Here is a 25,187-nt window from a genome sequence, read left to right as displayed (position 1 = left end):
AAAAGTAGAATTAGGAGTTGTGGCCAATTCATATATTTCGGATTACTCATCCATTTGGCAATTGTCATGCGTTTTTTATTAGTCTCTAATCACGTTTAAGAAACCAGTAGTAATAAGCCGTATATATAAAAGCTAGTTTACTCTATTTCAAGGTATTTCATATTTCTTACGAGGGAGTGAGGATCCATAGACAATCTTATATGAATACTATCCCTGGACAATCTTATTACTAAAAGATGATATGTTCTGTCAACTTTGACCTTTGTGAAATGCTGGAGCAAACTGAAATTGCTAATGTATTCACCAACACTCGCACATTGCCAATTATGGTTCCCGCTCCTGTCAACCAATAGTGCTTGGCTTTGTGCCAAAGATTAAACTATAATCTACTTCCATTCAGCACATTCCTATCATACATAATAAGAAAATATATATTTATTTGTTACAACAACGATAATATGTTGGTATGTTATGCCAATTTCTAGTATAGACTTTAGTCCCCCTCGTATAAATAGACAAAATAATAATACTTTACTTTGTTGCATTTTGTTTTAAGAGATTTTATAACTTCAATACTAAAATGAGCTAATACAGTATTTTTTTTTTCACGTTCTTCTTAACCCTACTCTATCTTTTTTTCGCGTTAATGTAGGCTGTAATTATGTGCCAGAATTTTTTGTACAGCGGACGGATTTGTAGATACAGGGGTATCTGAGAATTTTGGCAAACTAATTTTAAAACTCAATCATTGAAATCAACCTGATTTATTTTCATATGCAATGTCTCTCAATTATGCTTCAGCGGTATCAGAATCTTAGGTGCAAGCTTTTCCTCAAAGCCCTCAAACTATCTTCAGAATTAGTGCGAAATCGAAACTGAATGCGTTGTACTGACAGAAATCTGCTGCGCCCGAGTAAATTTTACATTCAAATCGAAACTTTTACATACCGATGTCATTCTTGTTATTTATTATTTCCCAAGGATGCGAATTTAGCTAAATTTTAATTGTAGATCTGATTGAGTTTATCATTGTAGGAATGGAATATCGCACATATGAATAAGCATGCGAAATGAGGATTATTCGATGTACGCGAGGACTATCGTACATGGAAAAGTTGAAGTGATGTATTGGATGATGTCCGCTAAATCACGAGTAAAGAGTGATGTTTAGTGCGAGGTATAGTTTGTGCGAGAATGGGTGATTGTAAATGAGAGAATGTATCGCACAATGATTCCGAAAATAGTGGATCTCTTAGCTGTCATCCACTATGAGGAATCTCTATATAAAGGAAGAAAGTCATCACGAAGGGAGAGATCCTTTAGTGAGTGTTAGACAAGAAACTAGGAGAGAGAAAATTTATTTGGAGAGCAAGTAAAGTCATTGTAAGATCATTGTAAAATCAATATATCCAATTATAATCTTTGAAAGTTAATAAAATAGTCATTATGATTACTTGAATTGTGGTCTAGATATATTGTGTGTTGTAGGTTTTCCTGCAACTACATTTTTGGCGCCAGAAACAGTTTTGGGTGATAAATCCTGGTACTAAATTCATAGAATCTTGGAAAAAGTAAGATCTGGAAATTGAAGATGGCAATACTTGGATCTACTATTGAACAGGGGACAGCAGCCAGAAGGAGCAATAGAATTGCTGAAAGAAGAAGAATTACAAATCTTGACCAACAAGAAGACACAATAAAAGAAAATAAAGGAAACGAAAATCCAGTTGGTTCTCAGCGTAAACAAGAGCATAAACAAATATTGATTACAGAACGACGAAGAGAAGGTGAAGAGTGTGCGAATTTGATACGTCAGAATGATGAATTAAGAGAAGAAAATCTTAGAATCGACAAGTGCTACACGATCCAGGTCGAGATCAAGCAGGAGTTCATCAAGGCAAAGTAGATCTAATCAAGAAGATCCTAGGCGAAGACAACGCATGGAAGCTATTAAAGAAAATATGCAAATAGATGATAATCCACAGGACCAACAAAGGAGAAGGGATATAGTTCAAGATTTGGGAACTAATCGATACGATCATCCGCGTGAACTTATGCGTCGCACATGTAATGATTTTGAAAGAGAAGAAGAGGATCAGAGGCAAGCGCAAATGATACTACATGGAAGAGAAATGTTAAGAGAAGAGAATGAGCGTGAAAGGGAAGTTACACGTGCAAGGAATGAAAGAGATGGACAAAAAAGAAGGGAAGAAATTGAAGAGAGAGAATTGCAAGAAGCATTGCGCCAAAATAATCATGATTATCGAGTAAGGTGGCGAACATCATCGCATGAATGATATAGAGAAATGAAGGGTTGCACCGCAAGAAAGAGAAATGTCAAGACATTGACATGATCGCACAGGTGAAGAGGAACGCCATGATACAACACAGATCGAAACGCACACTGACAGACGTAGGAGAATGGGAGAAGAAGATGAATAATATGAGATACAAGAGGCAATACGTCAGAATAATCATGAGAATAGACTGAGGCAATCAAGATTAAAAAGACCTATGCACGAAGATATAGACCAAAGCTTCAGCGAAGAAATTGTTAAAGAAATGGCGGAATTAAGAGAAATGATGACTGCAAAAAGAAATGGTGGAAGGAGACAATTAGAAGAAGCGGTGGAGGAAGATGGGAAAACTCCCTTTACAAAGCAGATTCAAAGGGCAGTGATACCGTCTAAATGCAGTTTACCAATATTCCCTAGCATATTTGATGGAAGCACCTGTGCGATACAACATGTGAAAGCTTACACACGATCTTTATTACAATGGGAGAACAATGATGCAGTAATGTGTAAATATTTCGCTGCGAGACTGGCAGGGGAAGCTCTGAAATGGTTTGAAGGATTACCAATAGAATCTATTGGATCATTCCATCACTTATAGAACGTCTTTTTAGGACAATATATCAGCAATAATATGTCAAGACCAAGGATTGAGACGACATTTGGACTTCGCAGAAGAACTTGACAAAGAGTATAGAGATAGACAATTTCAAAATCATGGAGGGAGTAATAAGATTCAAAGAAGGGATAATCTACCAGAAAGTTCGTAAGGTCAAAAACCATATTATAGTAAAAGACAAGGAACTGGACGGATAGTATGGGAACAAATCAATCTGCCAAAGTTGAACACTACAGCAGATAAAGTATGGGAAGATTTCATCCTAATGGAACAAATCCCAGAACCACATAATGTAGGGGATGAACCACCACCATGGAGGAGAAGCAGAGAATTTTGTGTATATCATCGCTTCCATGATCACACAACAAGTAATTGCAGAAATGTGGGGAAAATCATATTGCGAATAATTGAACAAGGAAAATTGGATCATTTTTTAGCACATCAACCAAATAACTTACCACCACCACCATCGGGAGTAAATATATATGCAAAGCAGAAAGGGAAGAATACATTTGTAATTGAAGTCGGTGCGAAAGCGAAGAACCTATATTGTAATTCAATTGTACTTTCATTCAGAAACATAGAAGACTTTCATGACAATATCTTAAGTAGGGTGTATGCGAGGGATGTTGATGGAAGAGAAATTCTTAATCTTGCGAAAGTCTCACCATTGAAATACTGGCAAAAACCGACTATCTCATTTAACGCAAACGAAACACTAGGAAGAGGGGAATCACATGAATGTCCATTAGTAGTGAGATTAGGAATTAACCCGAAACCTAAAGTAGAAGATGATGAAGAAGATGATCCAAACAATTGGGGAATAAATAGAATATTAATAGATCCCGTAAGTTCTGTTGATATTTTATTTTATCCTACATACAAAACCATGGGTGGAAGGGACGATGAGTTGATTCCGTCAACATATAAAATTTACGGCTTCAATGGAACTGCGAACGAACCCAAAGGTGAGGTGACTATGAGGATTCTTCTTCAAAATATACCGACAGAAATTGTATTATGTGTTGTGGATGTTGAATCGCCATATAATTCTCTAATAGTAAGACCATGGTTACATAGTATCTTGGGAGTGTCCTCAACATTTCATCAGTGCATAAAGTTTCCTTTACCCCAGGGTGTTGGTATTATAAGAGGAGATACAATTGAAAGAAGAAATTGTCATGAAATTGACATATAAAAATGTTAAGAAAGAGAGAGTAAGCGAAGAAATTGGAAAAAGCATGTTGCAGAAAGTCAAAGAGCTGAGAGGTTAATGGTGGACGCAGTACATAATGTTGAACAAACAGATAAGCAAAATACTGAATCAAGATTTTATATGGGTAATGATATTAAGAGAACCATAAATGTTATTTTTAAAGAAGCATAAAGAATACAGAGGCATAAATTGTGTTTTCAAGACAGCAAAGAAGTGTGTGATGGTCATCACACAGCGGAGGTTGAAAGGGTTATGAGAAATAATACTCTAAAAAGCATCTGCGAACTTAAGGAGATACAAAAACTGAAGGGGATGAATGAGGAATAGGAGGAACGGATATGTCCAAGCTTTGGGTAGTGTGAATTTTATTTCCCAAACTCTGTCCGACATCATCAACTCTACTTAACCATCTACTAATGATCCTTGCAAACTTTGCATTTGCTATATTGTAAGCAAACTTCGACGTGAATTGTATAAATTCAAAAAATTGAAAATGGAATGATGAATTCTAGTTTCATAAAGTGATACCATGTCAAGAAGAGAAAAAATAGAATCTTTATAATAAGACCTTAATAAAAGGCACCAGAAATGATAATATTTATCAAGATAGGATAGGAATCCGGATGTGGCGTGCAACCGAGTTCGCATACATGCAAGAGGAAAAAAAGTAAGACCTATCGCACGTCATAGTCGGATAAACCTAGAAAGCATGACTCAAGGGAAAGCAACACCGACCCTGGAACTTGAGTCATGGATATTTGGGGTGAGAACAAACGAAAATGCCCATCCGGGAGAGGTACCTTAAATTTTTGGTCTAAGATAATAATCTTAGATTGAGAGACTAAGGTGAGAAAGTCTCTCCTAAGGTGTGCAGAAAATCGATCAGGGCACCGAGGTACGCGGTTGAGTCAAGAGTGCCTGGAGCGTACCTTGCCACTCTTGACAAGTCCTGAGTATGATGCACTCGGTCCGAAGATACCCCACTTAGGGTGCGGTCTCGCAACCATAAACCTCATCGGTGTTGGAATGTGAGACTGCGAAATCAACTGATTGCTGAATTAACCAGATGGGAAGAGACATAACCTTAACCCGGTAGAGGTAAGCTTCCTTGAAGGGGCAATCAGGGGGAAGATAAGGACGACGCCCTCCATTAGGGAGATGAATTGTGTCAAAAGACGTAAATGTCATGAGACTTTTTACTCAAGGGAGTATTAAGACTTATCATATTTATGCGAAAAACCTGAAGAGGAAATAATACAAGAAAAAGATAAGATGAGATCAATGGGTCGATACACTACAATGTAAAGACAGCCTGCGATCTCATCGCACAGAATTGAGGAAAGATAAGACCTTTACATAGGAAGGCAAAATAAGACCTTGTGAGAAATATAAAATTTTACACTAATTTTGTTTTGCAGGAATTTACAGGGAAAAAAGAATACTACGAACGTATTCTCACCAAATGGATGAAGAACTATAAAATAGAATTAATCATGCTAAGTCTATCAAGATGTGTCAATTAACAGAGGAAAGAATGGGAATGCAAAGGGAATGCTATTTGCCCCAGTTGATAGACTTATATACATGCGGAAGAATGATATGTCGGACGCGAATGTGAAAAAAGGGAATTTATATTAAAGGAGTGAAAAATAATGCTCAAAGAGTGCATGTTTTTAAGGTTACAGGAAAATATTCAGAAGACAAAGAATTTACAAAGAATTTACAACCAGTGAAAATGATTAATTTTCATTTTTATTCATCTCGCTCAGCCTCAGAACCACTTATTTCTTCTTCATATTCTTCATCTTCTCCCTCACTGTCTGAAATATGTTCATTATCAGGGATTTTTGGAAATCTATACTTTGTAAGAGGGATGTTATTCTCAACACAGACTTTCTTAACAGCAACTTCGCGACCACGATTAGCATCATTGCTATTGTTGAAACCATGATGATGAAATTCTTATTCAATTGATGATACTTAGAGTTGCGAGCAGATAAATCTTTTGCTTCAGAAGCTAAGCGAGTTTCTAATTCTTCGATCTTCTAAGGATAATTCTTCTCTTCTTCAGAAGCTAAGCGAGTTTCTAATTCTTCAATCTTCTGAAGATAATTCTTCTCCTTATCTGTGACATATGAATAAGCAGGTTAGGATATATATATATAAGAAAAGACAAGTATTAAAAGAGAAATATTTGACCTTCATAATTGGAAACATTGTCTTTAACCAATGCGGAATGTTCAGCTTGAAGACTCACATTAATAGTCTAAAGAGATTACATAAGATAAATGGTCTCCCAGCGAGAATGAAAGAAAGTGTTACGATTAGGAATAAATCAAGGCTAAAGAGAAGGCAGAAGGCGAAGTTGAAAATATTACCAAAGAGCTGATTGTGAATTGGAGGTTCGGATTTATCGCAGAGGCATCTCCACGAAGAGATGAATCGTCTAAAGTAGGAACATCACATATTTTAGAAACCATTCTAAAAGCTCGATTTAATTCTTCATTATCAACAGCAGTCAGAAGATCTCCAGCGAAAAGATTGGACAACTCTTTCAAAGAAGAATACATTGATGAATTATCAGAAACAAGAGTATCATCCTCACTAGACTCCGAACTTGAGGAAGAATCATATCTTTTACACTTCCTAGAAACTTCATCCATTCCAGATATCCTATTTGATGAAGCTTTAGACGTAGGCCTTTTAGGAATATACTTTCCTTTACTTGAGGTCTTATCACCTAAAGATTTCACCTACGCGAATAAGAAAGATAAGATGTTAAAATCAAAAAGAGTATTTATTACTTCCTTATTCTGCGAAGCTGATGCATTGTGTGAAATCTTAGTCCTCTTCGCATCCTGCAAAAATGGAATTATTATGCGAGATTGAGAACATTTATGTAACTATAAGAAATTGGAAGGAAATTATGCGAGACTAAAAACATTTATGCGAATCCCCATACCACTTTCTCTGCTTCAGCTTCGGAAAGAATAAACTTCCAAGGTTCGTAAGAAGAAAACTTCTGGGGAAGAGGAATATCAGAGCCATCCTCATATTTACCAGAAATATAAGGACCTTCTAGAATGCCAGGGCAATTAAGCCAGCTTGAGTCACTAAATATGCGAGCATAACTGTTAGATTTGTCATTCCAATCAACATCTCGCATGATCTTATTATCTTCAGCAATACCATCTTTTCTTCTTAACTGAACGGCCCATATAGTCAAATTACTCTTCATAATTGCAACATAATAATTGTTGAAGATGTTGTCAAGAGTGTATTCGGTAGGATCGATAACCTTATACCGATGTGATTCTTTTCGCACTTCATAAGTGTAAGAAGTCCCTAAACCAGCTGCGCGACGAGAATATTCATATGCTATTCTGATCGCATCACCACTTAGTTGGATTATTCCCCGTGCGAATCGTGCATGAGAAAAAAATTCATAGAATAGGGGTATTTCTGGGTTAAAAAGAGGAATTGGAAGAATGGACAGTTGTCCCAATGAAACAATAACTCTTTGATTGTTCCATTGATCGGAATTGATCAAATCAAGATTAAGCTTGGATGAATAGTCAGATGATGGGGGAAGAGAAAGTGGGTAACCTCTCGAATGAAATTCATTCTTCAACCTGTTAAATTCTGTCTCCATCTTCTTTCCAGCATGAGCCATTTTTAGAATGGGAATGGAGATGAATAAAAAGAAAATTGTTTGATGAAATAAAATTAGCTTTGATCAGAGAAAGCAATAGCAAAGAAGATGAAACAAGAAAATAGAAAGAAGAAGACGAATTAAGATATATAAGGAAAGATTAGTCTCATTTTTCGAGATTTCATTAATGCGAGGAATGAATGGATAAAAACAGGCGGTTAAAAGAACGTGTCAAATAATAAGTGGTTAAAAATACACGCGTAGTTAAGGAAAACTGGAATTCCGGAGAAATGTCGGCAAGGTAGAATACGAAAAGATATACACATGCGATATTATAGGATAGAAATTTCTCATATCGCTCACTTCACAATGCAAGCGAAATGAGAAGAGCCAAAATGTAGGAATGGAATATCGCACATATGAATAAGTATGCAAAATGAGGATTATTCGATGTACGCGAGGACTATCGCACATGGCAAAGTTGAAGTGACATATTGGATGATGTCAGCTAAATCACGAGTAAAGAGTGATGTTTTGTGCGAGGTATAGTTTGTGCGAGAATGAGTGATTGTAAATGAGCGAATGTATCGCACAATTATTCCGAAAATAGTGGATCTCTTAGCTGTCATCCACTATGAGGAATCACTATATAAAGGAAGAAAGTCATCACGAAGGGAAAGATCTTTTAGTGAGTGTTAGACAAGAAACTAGGAGAGAGAAAGTTTATTTGGAGAGAAAGTAAAGTCATTGTAAGATCATTGTAAAATCAATATATCTAATTATAATCTTTGATAGTTAATAAAAGAGTCATTATGATTACTTGAATTGTGGTCTAGATATATTGGAGTGTGTTGTAGGTTTTCCTGCAACTACAATCATATTTGAGATGGTCAAGTAAATGTAAATGATGGCTCACTACAAAACAACCAGTAAGCCCTCTATTCAAATTGGTATAATTTACTCAGATGGTGAAGTAAACTGAAATGAATCATTACAATTTGTACCTCCACTACATATATTTTAAAGGTTTAATCCTATAATTATTGATAAACATGACTGCTCCAATTTTTTAAAATTCCCCGCTTTCCGATCCTCAAGAGCTTTGTTTTTCATCAATTTTCATCTGAAAACTCTTGTTGCCGGTGTTAACTGTGTGAGGTGAAGAAACAGAAGGATGGAATATGAAGATTCATACATTTCACATTACTCATTCATTAGGCAATTGTCATGAGTTTTTCAGTGCCAAGGCTATGAAACCGAAAATAATTCGTATATGTGCGAAGCTAATTTACCTATTTCTTATATAACTATTTCTTATTATTAGATGATGGTACGGGTTGCCAAGTTCAACATTCCTGAGATGCTGGAGTAAACGGGAATAACTATTTCTCTTATTGATGATGTACTCTCATATTAACTATCTTGGTAGCTGCAACTTTTAACCAACCATTCTTTATATGTTGGTGCAAGAGATGGAATGGGCGATCTGCTTCTTATATTACACAATTTTACTATAATGGGTTCATTTACTTTTTTTTTTCTCATATGTTATCAATATGTTCTTCATAAATCTCTGAAATTTCAGGTACTTTGAAATTATATTTGTAAAAGGGAAAGAGTTGTAGACATAAAGTCTCAAAGAATTTTAATAAAATCATTTGCAAACTCAATCAATGAAATCGATCTGATTTATTTTCAAGTAATATCAATGGCATGAAATTCACAAGAATTTCTCTCAACCAGTTACACCTTTTCAAAAGCAGGGTCTCAATCCTTCATCAATATCAATGGGGGTATGAATCTTAGGGTGCTGATAACAACAATGTGACTCAGAAACCCGTTATCACTAGGGTGAGAACCTATTATTTATATTTTATTTTTCTTTATCTGCTATAACCTAAATAAGGGAAGGAGGATTAACTGAATTTGTTGATGGGGTAGATCTGCCAAGGCTAAATATCATTCAGCTGCTTCAGTGAGTTTAAGCTGATATGGTGATACTCTTATACACTATCTACTACTTCGACATCAGCTGCAATGGAAATGCAAGCAGCGCAGCAACACATCGACTTTTCCAGCACAATCTTTCATTATTTCACATTACTCACCAATTTGGCTACTGTCATTTATCATATGTTTTTTATTAGTCACTAGTCACGGCTATTATGCCAACAATAAACATATGTATGTATACGCATGAGGATATATACAAAGCCAAATTACCGTTTTTTGAGGTCTTATTGATTGCTAGATGATATGTAATAACATGAATTTTATGTGTAGGTAAGTTTGTGTGAAATGTGAGTGCGAGTGTGTGCCAAGAGAACGTGAGAAGTATAACAGAGAATCGAGTGTTGAGAGAAGAGAGTTATATATTCTCATCTCTGTGTCTGTAAGAAATAATCTTTTCTAATAATCAATTGATTACAAATCGCCTCAATACAATGTAGACATTCATTCATTGAATGTTATCAATATGAATTTATCCTTGGACAATACTCATAATTCTAAATCTGGTCGAGGATGTCGTTTTTGGGATGACGAAGAAAACTGAAGTTATTATATATATCTAGATCAAGATATTCTGAGATGGATGACTATGTTTTTCCATAAATGGAGTCAAACTAAACGTGAAAACCTCTTCATTTTTAAGTTCAAAGATGAATCCAGCTAGCAAAACTTTATGCTCTCACGTGCCACCACAAACCTGTAAATGAAATTTAGATGTATAATCATTTGTGCACAACATACAATAAAACTTTTTTAGAATAATACTCGTTAAATTAATAATCTCTCTAAAATAATAAAATTCTTTAGTCCCAATTAGACTTGCACTGGTTAAATTTCTTCTCGCTAAAATAATAATCTCTCTAAAATAATAATTGTTTTCGGTCCCAAAACTATTATTTTAAAAAAAATTTACTGTAATATTTTATGAGTCTATCATATTTGATGACTCCGTTATGGTGTTGCCGACTATAAACTCCAAAAAGAAAAAATAAATTAAGCCGATTCTACTTAAAGTTCATTGTAAACCTTAGTAAGTTGACAGGGACATGTACTAATTGCAGCACTTAATCAAAAACTAAGGCTTTGCTGATATTTTACACTTCATAAATGCATCTTTAATTTTTTTAATTTTTAGTTTTTATTTACTACTTTATTGTACACATTTTATTTTTTCGATTTGTTAACAGAAAGAAGGACAGGACTATTAGTACAATTTATAAGCATACGATACAAGTGCACAACAAGCTGTATCTGAACACTCTTAAAATTACCCACTTTTAAGTCCCTAGAAGCTTTTATTTTTCCAAAAACTGTTATTGTCGGTGTTAATATTTTGAGGGGAAGAAACGCGGCAAATGGAACAGGAAGATTCATATATTTCACATAGGCATTGCTCATCCATTTGGCAATTGTCATATGTTTTCTATTAGTCACTAATCACGGCTATAAAACCAACAATAAGACGTATATATAAAAGCTGATTTACTATATTTTGGTGTCTTTTATATTTCTTTTTCCTCAATGATAAGGTCTTTGACATTCCAAATTAATTTAAATTTTAACCTTTATGGGATGCTGGAGTAAACTAAAATAACTATATCTAGTCATTGGTACTCAGCTTGTTGTCTATTATTGTTGCATCTTTTGCTGCAAACAGGTGATCGATGATTGCATCTTTTTAGCATTACAAAGATTGTGGGTTGGTTTATTACACCATCTTAGACAACAATGACGTAATGATACTTACCCTCATCTTTTTGAAGATTTCGTAATTCTAATACATAAATTATTTACGGTCGATCCAACTTTTGTTTCTTTTTCACTAGTAGAACACGCACGCGCGATGTGCCTGCCGCTTGATCCGGCAATCGGATATCGAAAACTGATGTGATAATGCATGCACAATGTACCTGGTATTCCGGCCAAAAGATGCAAACACATGTGATGAGGACAAACTTGACTTGGTTCTGGGTCCAACTGGGAGAAAACGGTAATTACATTAAACATCCAACTGGGAGAAAACAGTGTTCTCGGTTCAGATTGTACAGTCAAACAAACACCTTAATAAAGACTGCACTCGCAAATGTGCCTGCCACCTGAACCGGCAACGTGCATCGAGAATACAGGGCTTACATTGTCAAAAAGTAATAAAGGTAACCCGAACATCGAAGTTGTCTTTGTTCTGGGTGGGTTTCAGGTTGGCACTTCTTGCTTCTTTCATTTCTGGTAACTACAATTCTGGGTCATTTTAAGATTGACACTTCTTGCCTCTTTCAATCAGTGTACCTGCTAATGTTAGATGCCGAAGTTTTTCTATGATCCTAGGGCTCGGGAGAATGTTGTCCAGCACTTGAACTGTGAGATGTACTTGATCACCTGTGAATATCAGCAATAGCATAAGCATAATTTGATGCAGCTTCACTAATCACTAATAATAATAAATTCATAACTCAGTGTACTTCATCATTTTGAAACAATACAGTCATTAAAAATAAGCTCCACATGTTTCTTAGTTAGTGACAACATTGCAGTAGTAGTAAAGACTCATGTTAAGAGAAACATTTGTTCCCTGGTCATCGACACCTAACTTCACCTTATACCCGGTGGTTTCACATTTCAAGGTACCTCTTGTTTTATTCTAAACTTGTGAGGTATTTTTTCTTTGCACATCAAATGCTTTTATCTAATTCCATTCTTCTTAGACGATGGTGAAAGAGGCACATTTTGCATATGCATAAGCAAAGCCTATCAATTCCATACATGTAATGGTGACATATGAAAGCCGTATAGCTGATAAAATGCATCTAGTTGTTGTGCTTATACAATAGTTATATGTTTAAAAAGGGATCTTTTCTTTGTATATACGTTCGACTGTATTGCTGAAATCTTTGAAGACACACTTATCTTTTCCTGATAGTTTAACTACACAATTAAATGATGAAGATATCAATCCACTGTCACCTTCCTTAACCATGAACCGCAGGATTTTTTTAATGCATTGTGCAAATCAACGAAATTCCAAACCCATACAGAGTTGTTTTTCTCTTACCACAAATTGGGCCGGCTTCATGCATCTTATTTCGATTGAAAATAGTAGGGCTTGAGTGAAGATTGCTCAACCTGATAAGCTACTAAAATTAAAGTTTGCCCCAAAATAATGAAGGATGTCTGTTTCAAATGAATCCTGCAACAATGAAAAGCAAAACAAATGTTCAAACTGTTGAATGAAACCCAAAAGACAATTGCCTCGACATGAAAAAAAGATTAATCTACAACGCACCATCTCTCTCTCTCACTGTTTAACTAAAACAACCTAAACACAACCAAAACTTTTGTTACCCAAGCCTGTAAAATGTTTGCTGCAACAGGCTTTTACTCTATCACATGTATGCTCATTCTATGTAAATATTGCTGATATTGTAACCTTAAGGCTTAAGAAGACTGCTAGGATCAACATGTTTCGTACACTGACACCTCATATTGATTCATAATGCATATTAATTCTTTTTCATTTGCATGCACATGGTAAGCTTATGTTGCTTAGGATCTTAAGTTATGGGAAGAGCATTATAGAATTAATAAGCTTACAGCTTGTGCTGGCTTCAATTCGTTTGCGATAAGAAATAAGACATCTTTTGTTCAAAGCTTGTCTTTCATCGTCTGTCATTTTCTCTTGTTTCGCTTTATAGTAAGCATTCCGCAATCATTTTTTATTTTTAATTTTGTCTGTCTCGGCTAGCTTCGTAAGTCTGTGGCTTCGATGTTGATTCATCTGCAAATCGACCAAATCAAAAAAGTTATAACTGAAATTACTTGGTTATAAATTTGGTGCGTACTAAAACTGAAATTCTCTACAAATGATAAGGAATTCAGATTCTAAATATAATAAAAAAAATTGTGGACATCAGTATAGCTAGACGACTATAACTATCAGAATACACGCCTACTTGCAAAATCAAAACCAAGCGGTCATAATTGGTAATTTGAGAGATTTTTAAAATTGAAATTGAAGGTTTAATTGTGAGAGACTTTAAAATCAAAATTGGGAGGATAATAAAAGAGAATGAAGAAATAAATGTACCTGCAGTAAAAGGAGGTGGAGGAGGGTGGTGGTGATCTAATTTGGAATCTTCAGAAGTAATTCCGAAATTTCAATTGTAAATTCCATTTCGAATTTAGGATTACAGGTTGGATTGATAAAATAAGCGATTTGAATGAAGAAGAAAGGTTTATCCAATTTGGTATCTAGGGTTGCAGGTTAGACGATCAATTCAAAAATTAACCGTAGGGTTACAGGTTAGAAGAAACGGAGAGAAAGAAAGAAACGAAGAAGATGGTGATGGTGGTGGTGGTCAAAGGGGATGAAACTGAAGGAAGTGGAGAGTGGTGGTGATTTTCGCCATCACTTCCTCTTCGGTGGTTTTCTCCTTCAACCTTGAGATTGAGTTCGAGTGAAAACACGGAAGAAGATTGAAGTCAAATATGTCCCTGACAGTTTAAGATATTGAGGATGATTTTACACTAAAACAAAAACCGGGAGGGGTAAGTAAGTAATATCATTGTCGATTGAAATTTTTGATTACACACCAAAAATGCCTATTTTCTTTATATCAGTAAGATACTAGCGTGTTCATCGTAAATTTCCCCTTGTCTTATATAATTACCAGCTGCAAGGCTTTCCCAAAATGCACTCAAGTATTAGTGTATTCGTTTTGATTTCACCCAAACAACGAATACTAGTTAACAAATTAATCAGTGATTTGTGATTCAATGTTAGTACATCTTAGCTGCAACCAAAGTTATTACATTGTGAATGGCATGCGAATCGTTTTTCATTTTCAAGATTAAATCACATGTTGAATCGTAAATCGAATATTCATGGTAAATTTCTAAATACACATACACATATTAGAGTTATAGATTAGTATGTTTAAACATATATTACTAGTATTATGAATATGAATAATGAAGAATACATCGCACAATTTGGCATCTAGACCAATAGTTGGGAACTTAATTAGGTGGAGATGCCTCATAAGTTCAACTCATGTTCTCTTGCGCGAGTTAAAATGTCTTCAAAAATTTATTTTTAATACAAATCACTTGGAAAGCACGGATTTAGACATGCATTACTTGTGTTTATGTGTAATAAAAATAACTTGGAAAGCATGGATTTAGACTTGTCTGACTTATGATTCACTGCGAATCGCACAAGTCAAAATTTGAATTGTAAGACTCACAGTAGATTCAATTAATAGTTGGGAATCTTTTCAAAAATTTTGAACAAATCGTCAAAGTCGAATCGTGAGTCGTAAGATTTTAAAATCTTTGGCTGTGCGTTCAAACATTAGTATATACAATTTGATTTTAACAAGGAACATCCTTCCTATATTCGTAGAGGAGACAAGTGAACGCAGAACATGTTTATCATACAATTAATTCATGGATAAATGTGTACCCTCTTTCAATTAATCATTAAAATTGCCTACTTTTCTATTCTTATTAAAAGCAATTTTCCATCAATTTTTATCTGAAAACCCTTATTGTCGTTGTTAAAAGGGTGAGGAGAAGAAATAAAGGATGGGATGGGAAGTCTTTTGTAAAATTACTAGGGTTTACGGCACGGGCATTAAATGGATCTCAAATCACATATGTGATGTGATTGAGTTCTACTCCCTTCCTCTCTAAATAGATGATCTAATTTGAGTTTGCAAAATTTTAAGGATAGGAGGAAATATGAGGAGATGTGAGTATTTTTAAGTCTTTTTTTTTGGAGAATAATTGGTAAAAGTTAGAAACGATTTATTTCTCAAACTATATCACGGTTATTCGTAAATTTTATACCGTTGGAAAAGCATTTTAAAACACCTATGTAACGAATATAAACATGGGTATAACAATAATCCATTAAAAGAATAAATTTAGAGATATCCCTTATTTAATGAAACTGTTCATCTATTAGTGGGTTGAAATTTAAAAATGAATGTCATCTATTTAAGGACGGAGGAAGCATTTATGTAACATTTGCAATATCTAAATGTAAAAGAATTACATTATTCTCGAAAAGCCATTTTCCATTTAGATTTAATATCAGAATTAAGAACCCCTGTTCTCCATGTCCCATTCTCAGAGAAGTAATTTATCAGAACTGTCCCTAATACAAATGAGGAGACGATTCTCACATATTGGATGTCATTTTGTAGGAGAAATGGTCCCCACATATTCTAACTTTTGCACGTGACTATCATCCTTGAACTCCAACCGAGACCATGCGTCTACCTCCTGGAAAAACTTTTGCTCTAGCGCTGCTAGACCATTTATGATCTAGGGCACCATTGTCTAGCACTTGGCATCTTATGATGTCAGTAAACCACTTTTTAAACCATGGTTAGATATGCTTTTTCCTTCTCTGTTCAGGAAAACAACTCGATCAATTTCGGGATACAGGGTCATCAAATGAAGTTATTGGTTGAATGAGAAGGAGATCATACCGTTCAGAGTTATTATGATCCCCTTGACATAATGTGGCTCAATCTTTTTATTTTCTGTAACCTTCGAAAATCCACCCCAAGACTACCACGTTGTTCCTTCACACAATTTTGCGCTAGTCAATTTACAACAACTTCAATGTTCCGTTATAAAAATTCTAAAGCTGGTGTTTCCGGGCCAATGCCAATGGCTCCTTCCTTGCTAACACATTCGTCCATGAAAACAAGCTAAAACTTTCAGGTACTAAGACATACGCAAAAGTACATATATCCATCCGGTGGATGAAATTTTCTGACGATAATCCCCCATTTACATGTACCTTGTGGCGTTAGACTCTGGGAGGAACTCTATCTCATGATTGTGTTTTTATTTATCGTCTTTCTTTCATGGCAGACGGAACTTAATTAACAGCAAACGCAGCAAGGCCATATCCCCAAGAATCATATCATTACGGACACATGAAAATTTCAAGAAGAATCATTTTAAGTAACTCAGCTCCCATGATAAATGGGAAGCAGCAATATGTAGTTAACGGGCTTACGTTAACACAAAACCCCTTTGGAGCTTGCTGATTATTCAGCATCACTGGAGTTCATTACAGGTGTCGTCAAAATGGCAAATAAGCGTCCTACCATGGCCACTTCTGAAATGTTCTCTCCATGAGTTTGTTAAAATTGTATTCCAAAACAACGAAAATGAAATTCAATCTTGGCAGAAATTTCTTCTACCTAGGAAAAAAAAAAAGAAAAACAGAAATTATTTCTAGATTGTCGGGTATGTTAAATTCACCAGGAAGTACAATTTTTTATGTTTGGACAATTCACTAAAATGGATCTTGTTGCTTTAGTTCATAATGACTAATTGTAGTATACTGATGAATATGCAGTTTCGGTACAATGCCATGATATGGGAGCAAATAAAAATCCTATTATCTAGTCGATTTGCTAGACTCGTCGATCACTCATATCAGCATCGGATAACTTCACGGACGCCCTTATTCTGCATCTGAGATATGTCCCTTCTCTGTGTAGACTAACAAAAGTTAAAAGAAGCTCAGTGGAACAGGGAGGTGTTTGCCTGTATAGAGAAGGAAAAGCCATACCTAACTATGGTTTAAAAAGTGGTTTACTGACATTATAAGATGCCAAGTGCTAGGCATTGGTGCTGCTAGAGCAAATTCTTTTCCCTACTTCCTCGACCACCTACTTTGTCCCTAAACCAATTAGAGTTTCCGTCATGGAGAATAGTTCTCAAGACCGTGATTGGAAATAAATTTTGTGATTTTATTGTTGATGGTGGTTGTGAACAAAATTTGGTTTCTATTGAAATGGTGGAAGCTTTGGGTTATGAGATGGACTGGTACCGCATCCAGATCAGATTAAATGGGTCAACAACAACGAAGAGGTGATTACTTGTATTGGCGTTTGCAAAATTCCAGTGTCAATTGGTAAGTGTTACTTCAACACAATCTTTTGTGAAGTAGTTAATATGGATGTTTGTGATGCTGTGTTGGGAATGCCTTGGTTGTCTGATGTTGGAGCAATCCATAGTTATCGTGACAACGTTTATGAGTTTATGTGGACAACAACCAAAGTCAGGCTAATGCCGGGTAAGCGACCGCCATAAATTGAAAAAAGTGGATTTGAGAAGTGCACTTTATACTGCGGGTGAGGCTGAGTTGAAAAACAATCTGGGTGGAGTCGAACAGAACAACATTAATGATGTCCAGGCAATTAATCAAGTGATCGTGGGCAATGATATACTTAAGGTTAGTCCTTCCGAGATGAATGCAGCAGTAGTGGTAGTTTCCAAAGCACCTATGAAGACCCGTTTACCAAGTTTTGGGATGGTACATCAAACTCTTATGGATACCGGAGGGACAGTTCTTGGAAGATATTGTGGGAGGTTCTACATGGCAATGGAGAGAGCAAACGACATTGGTTGACGAGTGTTTACGTGCATAAAATGAAGATCGTAAAGATGAGATTATTTGCTGAACGGTTAGTGATTCCAATGCATGATTCAAGATCAACTTGTGCCACGAATGGGAGCACAAAAGTTCTTTCTTCAACTTGCCATTTCCAGTATAAACTCGAGACGAGTTTCGTCGCATTAGGGGAGCCTGATAGGGGACAGGTACACGTGCCGAAAAAGTGGGACAGTTACACAGTTTTCTTCCCATCATGCCATAGGCAAGTTGCAAAGATAATGAGCAAAATATGTGGGTAAAATACCCGATGGCCACGTGTCGACATCCCAAGGGATGAATATATGATGATATGATGAGGATGGAGCACTAAATCATTCGATGAGAGAATTTGTCTCAGTCGAGGCAACTGCACAAACGCCACATGAATGACGCGTGTGTATAAAGGTCTAATATGCTCAGACGGTCAAGTCTAAAAAGCAAGACCGTGTTTAATGAAGGATAAGAACAAGACTTGGGTAGTTGGGCATCGTGACAGAAGACTCAGACGATCTATACTATGACCCAGAGGCGGTGGAACACGAGGTTCTCCACAAAAGGGCAGCACAACCCAAGGGAGAGCGAGACAACTCGGAGGGAGAACCAAGTATGCCATCGCGAGGAACGGTATAGAACGAGTCCGAGGGAGCCAGGATGATGGAAGACAGCTCACCCAGCTCAGACGATCAAGCGACCACGAGTTTATTCTGTCTATAAATACCAGTCCATGTACCAGGAGATGGACAACTTATGTAATCTTAGATGGTTTTTCTACAGAGAATTCCTGAGAGAGACTTAGATAGAGAGAAAGTGAGAAATCTAGAAGAGATCTGTAACACTTTCAAGGGTAAGACCTTATAATCAATAAGAAAACATCTTCTTCTCCGTGGACGTAGGTCTTCATGGCCGAACCACGTTATATACTTGTGTTAATCTTTACATTTCATGCTATTTACATCTTGTTCATGATGAATCTTGTATGTTTAAGTAGTTTTTAGTCTTTAATCTTACTTGGGTGTAGTAGTCAGAAAACATGCAGCTACATATTGGCGCTAGAAACAGGGAGGTATGAAGATCTAATCTACCTCCCTAACAACAGCTCTATATTGATTTCATAATCTCTGTAAGAGAAGTGTTTTCACACTACAAAGTAGATTTCTGTTGAGATGAATGAGTAGAGCTCGGACTCAAAAATGATCTTCACGATCTAAGAAGTCTAGGAGAACCTCAAGATCAACAGATCTACGTTTTTTTTTACTAATTTTATTTAAGATTTCTTGTTATTTTCAAGATTTTCAAAGTTTTCCTCAAATAGCTCAGGAGAGTTGTAGATCAGAGTAAACATGGAGTTCTAAATGCTTCGGTGCTCAAACGATCTCCTCCATGAAAGAGCTGGGAAGAGATGCTAGTCAGTAGACTACATAAGGAAGCAATCACCTTATGAGAGTTGATAAAGACAAACCTTTCTTGATGTTCATCATCAAACTCGCCATAATATCGAAATCTCCTTCTTAAGAATTTAAATTTAAGTCAATGGGAGGAATTAATGAGTATATAATTAGTCATTAAAATCAAAAAAAAAATTGATGTCATATGTTAAAAGATGATGAGATATATTTCCTAGAATGGAAAAACGTACTCAATCGTCATAATTAGATTCTTTTCCTATAAGGGTATGGCGTGTTGAGGGAGATATTTCCTCGAAAAAAGAGGACTGGAAAAAGACCTTTTCTCCATCATAAACACCTCATGCAAACAGGGATGTTTTGACATTTTCACATATCTCCAAAATTTATTGCAAAGTCTTCATGTACTAAACTGTCCAGTATGAACTATGACTTAGTAATTGCATGTGACCTGCAAATATAGGGTCCCACTTTTCTAAAAGAAAATAAAAATTAAGTATTATTTCATATGTTGCTGGGAAGGTAATGGTGACGCGACGATCAACTCGTGCGAGCCAAGAAGAAAATGGTGGAGACCAAACAGAAGGACTCGACGATATGGAGCTTGGCGAGCCTTTGATCCCAAGCGAGGGATAACCCGATGACCAATATCGGGAAGGACTAACTGATAATTCAAGCTCCGAAGGCGAGGGAAACCCCTTCGAGAAGCGTTACGATATTCGTCTTACTCATCCAGAAGGGTTGAGCTGCTTGCCGAGACAAGCAGCAAATGATGAGGTCAAGAAGGACAACCCTTCAGACCTCGCCGATGCTAATGCTGCAACTGCAGCCATCCTGAGAACCCAAGAGGCTCAGGATAAGAGAATTATGAACTTAAAAAGGCGCAATAGAAAGATAGAACGGAGAAACCGCAGGTTAAAACGCAAAGTAACGAAGAAGGTACCACTCATCACTATTAAAGAAATCCCGGAGGAGGAAAACCCTTTCGAGCATCTGCAAGACGACGAACGAATTAACAACCCTGAAACCTCTAACGAGGAAACAACGGATCAATTTCCTAAGGGAAGTAGAGTGTGCCTGACCACGAGCGTAGCCTATCCGAAGGGTCATCAGATGTTGATCTCAAACAAAAACGAAACAAGAATCGAACCGACGAAGTAAATATTGACTACCAGACCGAGAATCTCACAACCACAAACCCAAAGCGAGGGGAGAACTCGAGGTCAACTCTCTCTAAGATTGTGTCATACATTGAGCAATATGACGAGGATTCAGGGAGATCAAGGCATAGCCCCCATGAACCATCTTTCTCGCCCGAGAGAGCTCTGGGAAGGAGAAAGATGGCTGAAACCAGGCGAGATGAGGACGAACTCCAAGCCCGAGTCAACCGACTTGAGGAAATGTATAGAGAAGCTACAGAGAAGCAGGAGAACAAGAAATTGGCAATGTTCATGCAAGAAGCAAGACAATCTCCCTTATCTAAAAATCTATTAATATTGTCATTCCCAAGGAAATGCTCCCCACCGATGTACACGCCCCCGTTCACAGGAACAAGAGATGCAATCGAGCACCTTATAACTTATCATATAACACTGACCTATGGGCACCCATATATCGTATGGTGATCTTCCCCGAGGAACGATACTTAGACTGTAACACCATCTCACACTCGGCGATGGACACCCCCGTCCGAGAAGGAAATATCACTGGACGAATTCACAAACGAATTTTCAACGGTGATGAAGTCTCCAGTGCATCCAGAGAACCCAAATTAGAGGAATGAATGAAAATTCCCATTACCTTTGCCGCCTCAGAAGCACCAGAAGGAGGACAGAACCATAGAGAACCACTAGTGGTTACGATGGCCATCGCCCTCCCTGAACCCGAGGGCGAGGAGACAAAAACCAAGGCACTCCCATGGGAGATGCCCAGAATTTTGATCGATGGTGGCAATTCGGTGGAGATCTTATTCTATAAAACATTTAAACAAATGTGTCTCACCGACGAATGTCTCGTCCCTTCCACTTACAACATATTTGGCTTCAACGGGTCATCAACCCTCCCAAAAGGTGAAATAGCGCTAGAAGTTCGGGTGGGAAAGATCCTCACCCTAACCACCTTTTGTGTGGTAGATGTACTATCACCTTACACAGCCATTATGGGACGATCATGGGTCCACGGAATCAAAGGAGTGGCCTCGACTTACCATCAAATGATAAGGATTCCTACGCCTGACGGGGTGGCAGAAATCATTGGATATATTGCTGAAGCAAAATGCTTCTACAAGACAGAAGTTCAATACGGAGAGAACAAAATAAACTCTGCCAAAGCAAAAAAGAAACGAGCTAAGAATGCCAAAAATCAGGCCGAAATCTATGCTTACATAGCCAAAACGAATGAGGCGAGACGATCGGGCAATGAACTCGCAATGGACAATAGCGTCCCATCGGACTCTCCCATGGGACCTATACAAAACCTCTCTGATATAGGAGAATTAAAATCAAATTTCTCGGCCTCGGAGCCAACCAAGGAAGTCAACATCAGAACACCCGAAAACCCGGGTATGGTAAAAATAGGGACACTCTTCAACAAAGAAGAAGAAGAGTAGATAATACAGGTTCTAAGGGAATATTCTGATGTCTTCGCGTGGCGTATGGAAGATATACCAAGAATAGTGGCACCAGAATACCATGAAGCCATCCAGAAAGAATTAAATAAAATGAAAGCTTCAGGGGTGATAAGAGAAGTCCATTACCCAACATGGATATCTAACATGGTGATCGTGCCAAAGAAAAACGGAGGAGTAAGGATCTGTATCGACTTCAGCGACCTTAATAAAGCTTGCCCCAAGGACATCTTCCCACTCCCTAACATAGACCAGCTTGTAGAAGCAACCTCAGGATACAGATTTCTATCTCTGATGGACGGATACTCTGGTTATAACCATATCCCCTTTGCCGAGGAAGATCAAGAACATACCACTTTCTTCACCCCTTGTGGCCTATACTGCTATACCAAGATGCCATTTGGGTTAAAAAATGCAAGGGCCACCTACCAAAGAATGGTGGAAAAGATGTTTGACGGTTGCATACACAAAACCCTAGAGGTATACGTAGATGACAGGCTTGTTAAGAGAAAACTCCCACAAGATCATGCACATGATCTCAGGGAAATCTTCGCACAAATGAGAAAATTTAACATAAAGATCAAACCCGCAAAATGTTCCTTCGGAGTAACCTCAGGCAAGTTCTTGGGTTGTCTGGTCACCAAACAGGAATCGAGGTTGATCCAGAGAAGGTACGGGCCAAATTGGAAATGCCTTCCCCAGCCACGGTCAAGGATGTGCAAAGACTGAATGGCCGGCTGGCAGCCTTGGGCAGATTCATCGCCCGATCTTCTGACAAATGCAGAGACTTCTTCAATACCTTAAAGAACGGTGAAATTTTTTCTTGGACTAGTGCTTGTGAGAAAGCCTTTCAATAAATTAAGGAACATCTGGCAACCTTTCCAATCCTCCAAAAGCCTAACCTAGGTGAAAACCTCTACATCTACCTATCTGCAACCAATACTTCGATTAGTGCAGTACTCACTCGCATGGATGCAGATGCGGAACAACCAATATATTTCATCAGCAAAACTTTGATGTCAGCTGAGAAAAACTATTCAAAGATCGAGAAGATAGTGCTATCTCTGTCTACGCAACACAGAAGCTGCGTACTTATTTTCATGCGCACACTGTAATAGTCATCACTAAAGCCCCATAGAGTCTGTGTTAGATCATGCCGACAGAGCAGGTAGAATCTCCAAATGGGGGGCCCAAATCAAACAATTCGGTGTCAAATACCAAGCCCAGACAGCAATCAAAACCCAGGTGGTCGCAGATTTCTTAGCGGATTTCCCGATGGACGATACTGATAAGATTGAAGAAATCCCTGGCATGGAAGACGAGTTAGAGGATCCTCCCGAACTACTTTGCTCCGAAGACCCCAACCGATGGGAGGTCTTTGTTGATGGGTCATGTAACTCGGAAGGATCAGGTATCAGAATGGTTTTGACAACCCCCACCGGCCGAAGGATCGTTTATAGCTTAAGGATCGAATTCCCTTCCACTAAAAATATAATCGAATACGAGGCAGTAATACATGCCCTCCGAGTCATCATCGCGTTGGGAATCCATAATGTGCGTCTCACAAGCGATTCACAACTCATTATCCGGCAAATAGATGCAACGTACCAAGCCTAGGATCCATGTCTGCAGCGATACCTTCAACTCGCTAAGCACTATATAGAGCAGATACCAAACATCACGTTCCGCCACTTAAACCGAATCAACAACAGATATGCTGATTCCTTAGCATTCATAGCTTCCATGACAGTTAGCCCTGAAGCTACCAATGTCAGAATCGAAAAAGTTCTACTTCCCTCCATCCCATTGGAAGGAAACATGGACATCCTCGCTATCGACTCAGTTTCCCACGAGGAAAGTCTGCCAGAGGATGACTGGAGGACGCCCATCATCAAGTATCTAGCTAACGGATACCTCCCCAGCGATCAATCAATCGCACACAAGATAATATCAAGGTCTGGGAACTACCAACTCCGGGATGGCGTGTTATACAAACAATCCTACCTTGGGCCTCTCCTCAGATGTCTCTCATTTGCGGAAGGACAAACCATACTAAAAGAAATACACTATGGTACGCAGGAAACCATAGTGGAGGACGATCCCTCGCTCATAAAGCAAGATTACAGGTGTATTTTTGGCCTCGCATGAACGAGGACTCGAAGCAAATGGCAAAAATTTGCATATAGTGCCAAAAATTTGGCAAAAGAAGACATGCACCTTCAATTGACTTAAAGTCCGTCCTAAGTCCTTGGCCATTTGCCAAATGGGAGGTGGATATTGTCGGACCCCTAAGAGCCGGTACTGGACAACGGAAGTATTTAATCGTGGCCACAGACTACTTCACTAAATGGGTGGAGGCCTCGACTTTAACACATAAGAGACCATGATGTCTTTAAATTTCTCTTCGAGCATATTATATGCTGCTTCGGTATCCCCGCCGCCATTGTATCTGATAATGGGGCACAACTCCGAGGGAAAAACATCGATCTTCTCTTTAATTGTTTCAAGATCAAAAAAAACAAATCTACGCCAATCTATCCTGAGATCAATTGCCAGGCAGAGGCCACAAACAAAACTATCGCCGACATCCTTAAGAAGAAACTTGACGAATATGGGGCTAGTTGGTGTGAACAACTACACAACGTCCTATCGGTCTATCGAACCACACAAAAGGGAGGCCACAGGAATGTCTCCCTTCGCCCTCACATATGGCACAGAGGAAATCATACCAACAGAAGCCATGATCCCCACAACGAAGGCCGAGGCATGGGAGAAAAATCTGACCTCGGACATGATACTTTCCAAGCTGGACGATTTGGAAGAAAACAGAGAAATTGCTCTCCAAATAATAGAAAAATTATCACAGAAAATTGGCTCGGGAATACAACAAACGTGTTCACCAGAGACAA

General features: G+C 37.6%; 1 protein-coding gene and 1 long non-coding RNA gene across 2 annotated transcripts; one reads left to right on the top strand and one right to left on the bottom strand.

Moving 5' to 3' along the window:
- The first annotated feature begins 3,178 nt into the window (after positions 1-3,178).
- Positions 3,179-4,111, top strand: LOC113316603. Its single transcript, XM_026564764.1, has one exon. The coding sequence runs from the start codon at positions 3,179-3,181 to the stop codon at positions 4,109-4,111; it is 933 nt and encodes a 310-aa protein (XP_026420549.1).
- A 7,658-nt stretch (positions 4,112-11,769) lies between these two features.
- LOC113315137 lies at positions 11,770-14,258 on the bottom strand. The gene is made up of 4 exons (XR_003342770.1): positions 13,873-14,258; positions 13,380-13,563; positions 12,841-12,975; positions 11,770-12,167 (listed from the first exon to the last, which is right to left on the bottom strand). It is a non-coding gene; the product is annotated as an uncharacterized LOC113315137 (long non-coding RNA).
- Between the last annotated feature and the right edge of the window lie 10,929 nt (positions 14,259-25,187).

Source organism: Papaver somniferum, chromosome 10 (assembly GCF_003573695.1).
Source record: "Papaver somniferum cultivar HN1 chromosome 10, ASM357369v1, whole genome shotgun sequence".
Classification (NCBI taxonomy): Eukaryota; Viridiplantae; Streptophyta; class Magnoliopsida; order Ranunculales; family Papaveraceae; genus Papaver; species Papaver somniferum.
Note: the sequence above shows the minus strand (reverse complement) of the source record. Positions and strands in the feature narration are given on the sequence as shown.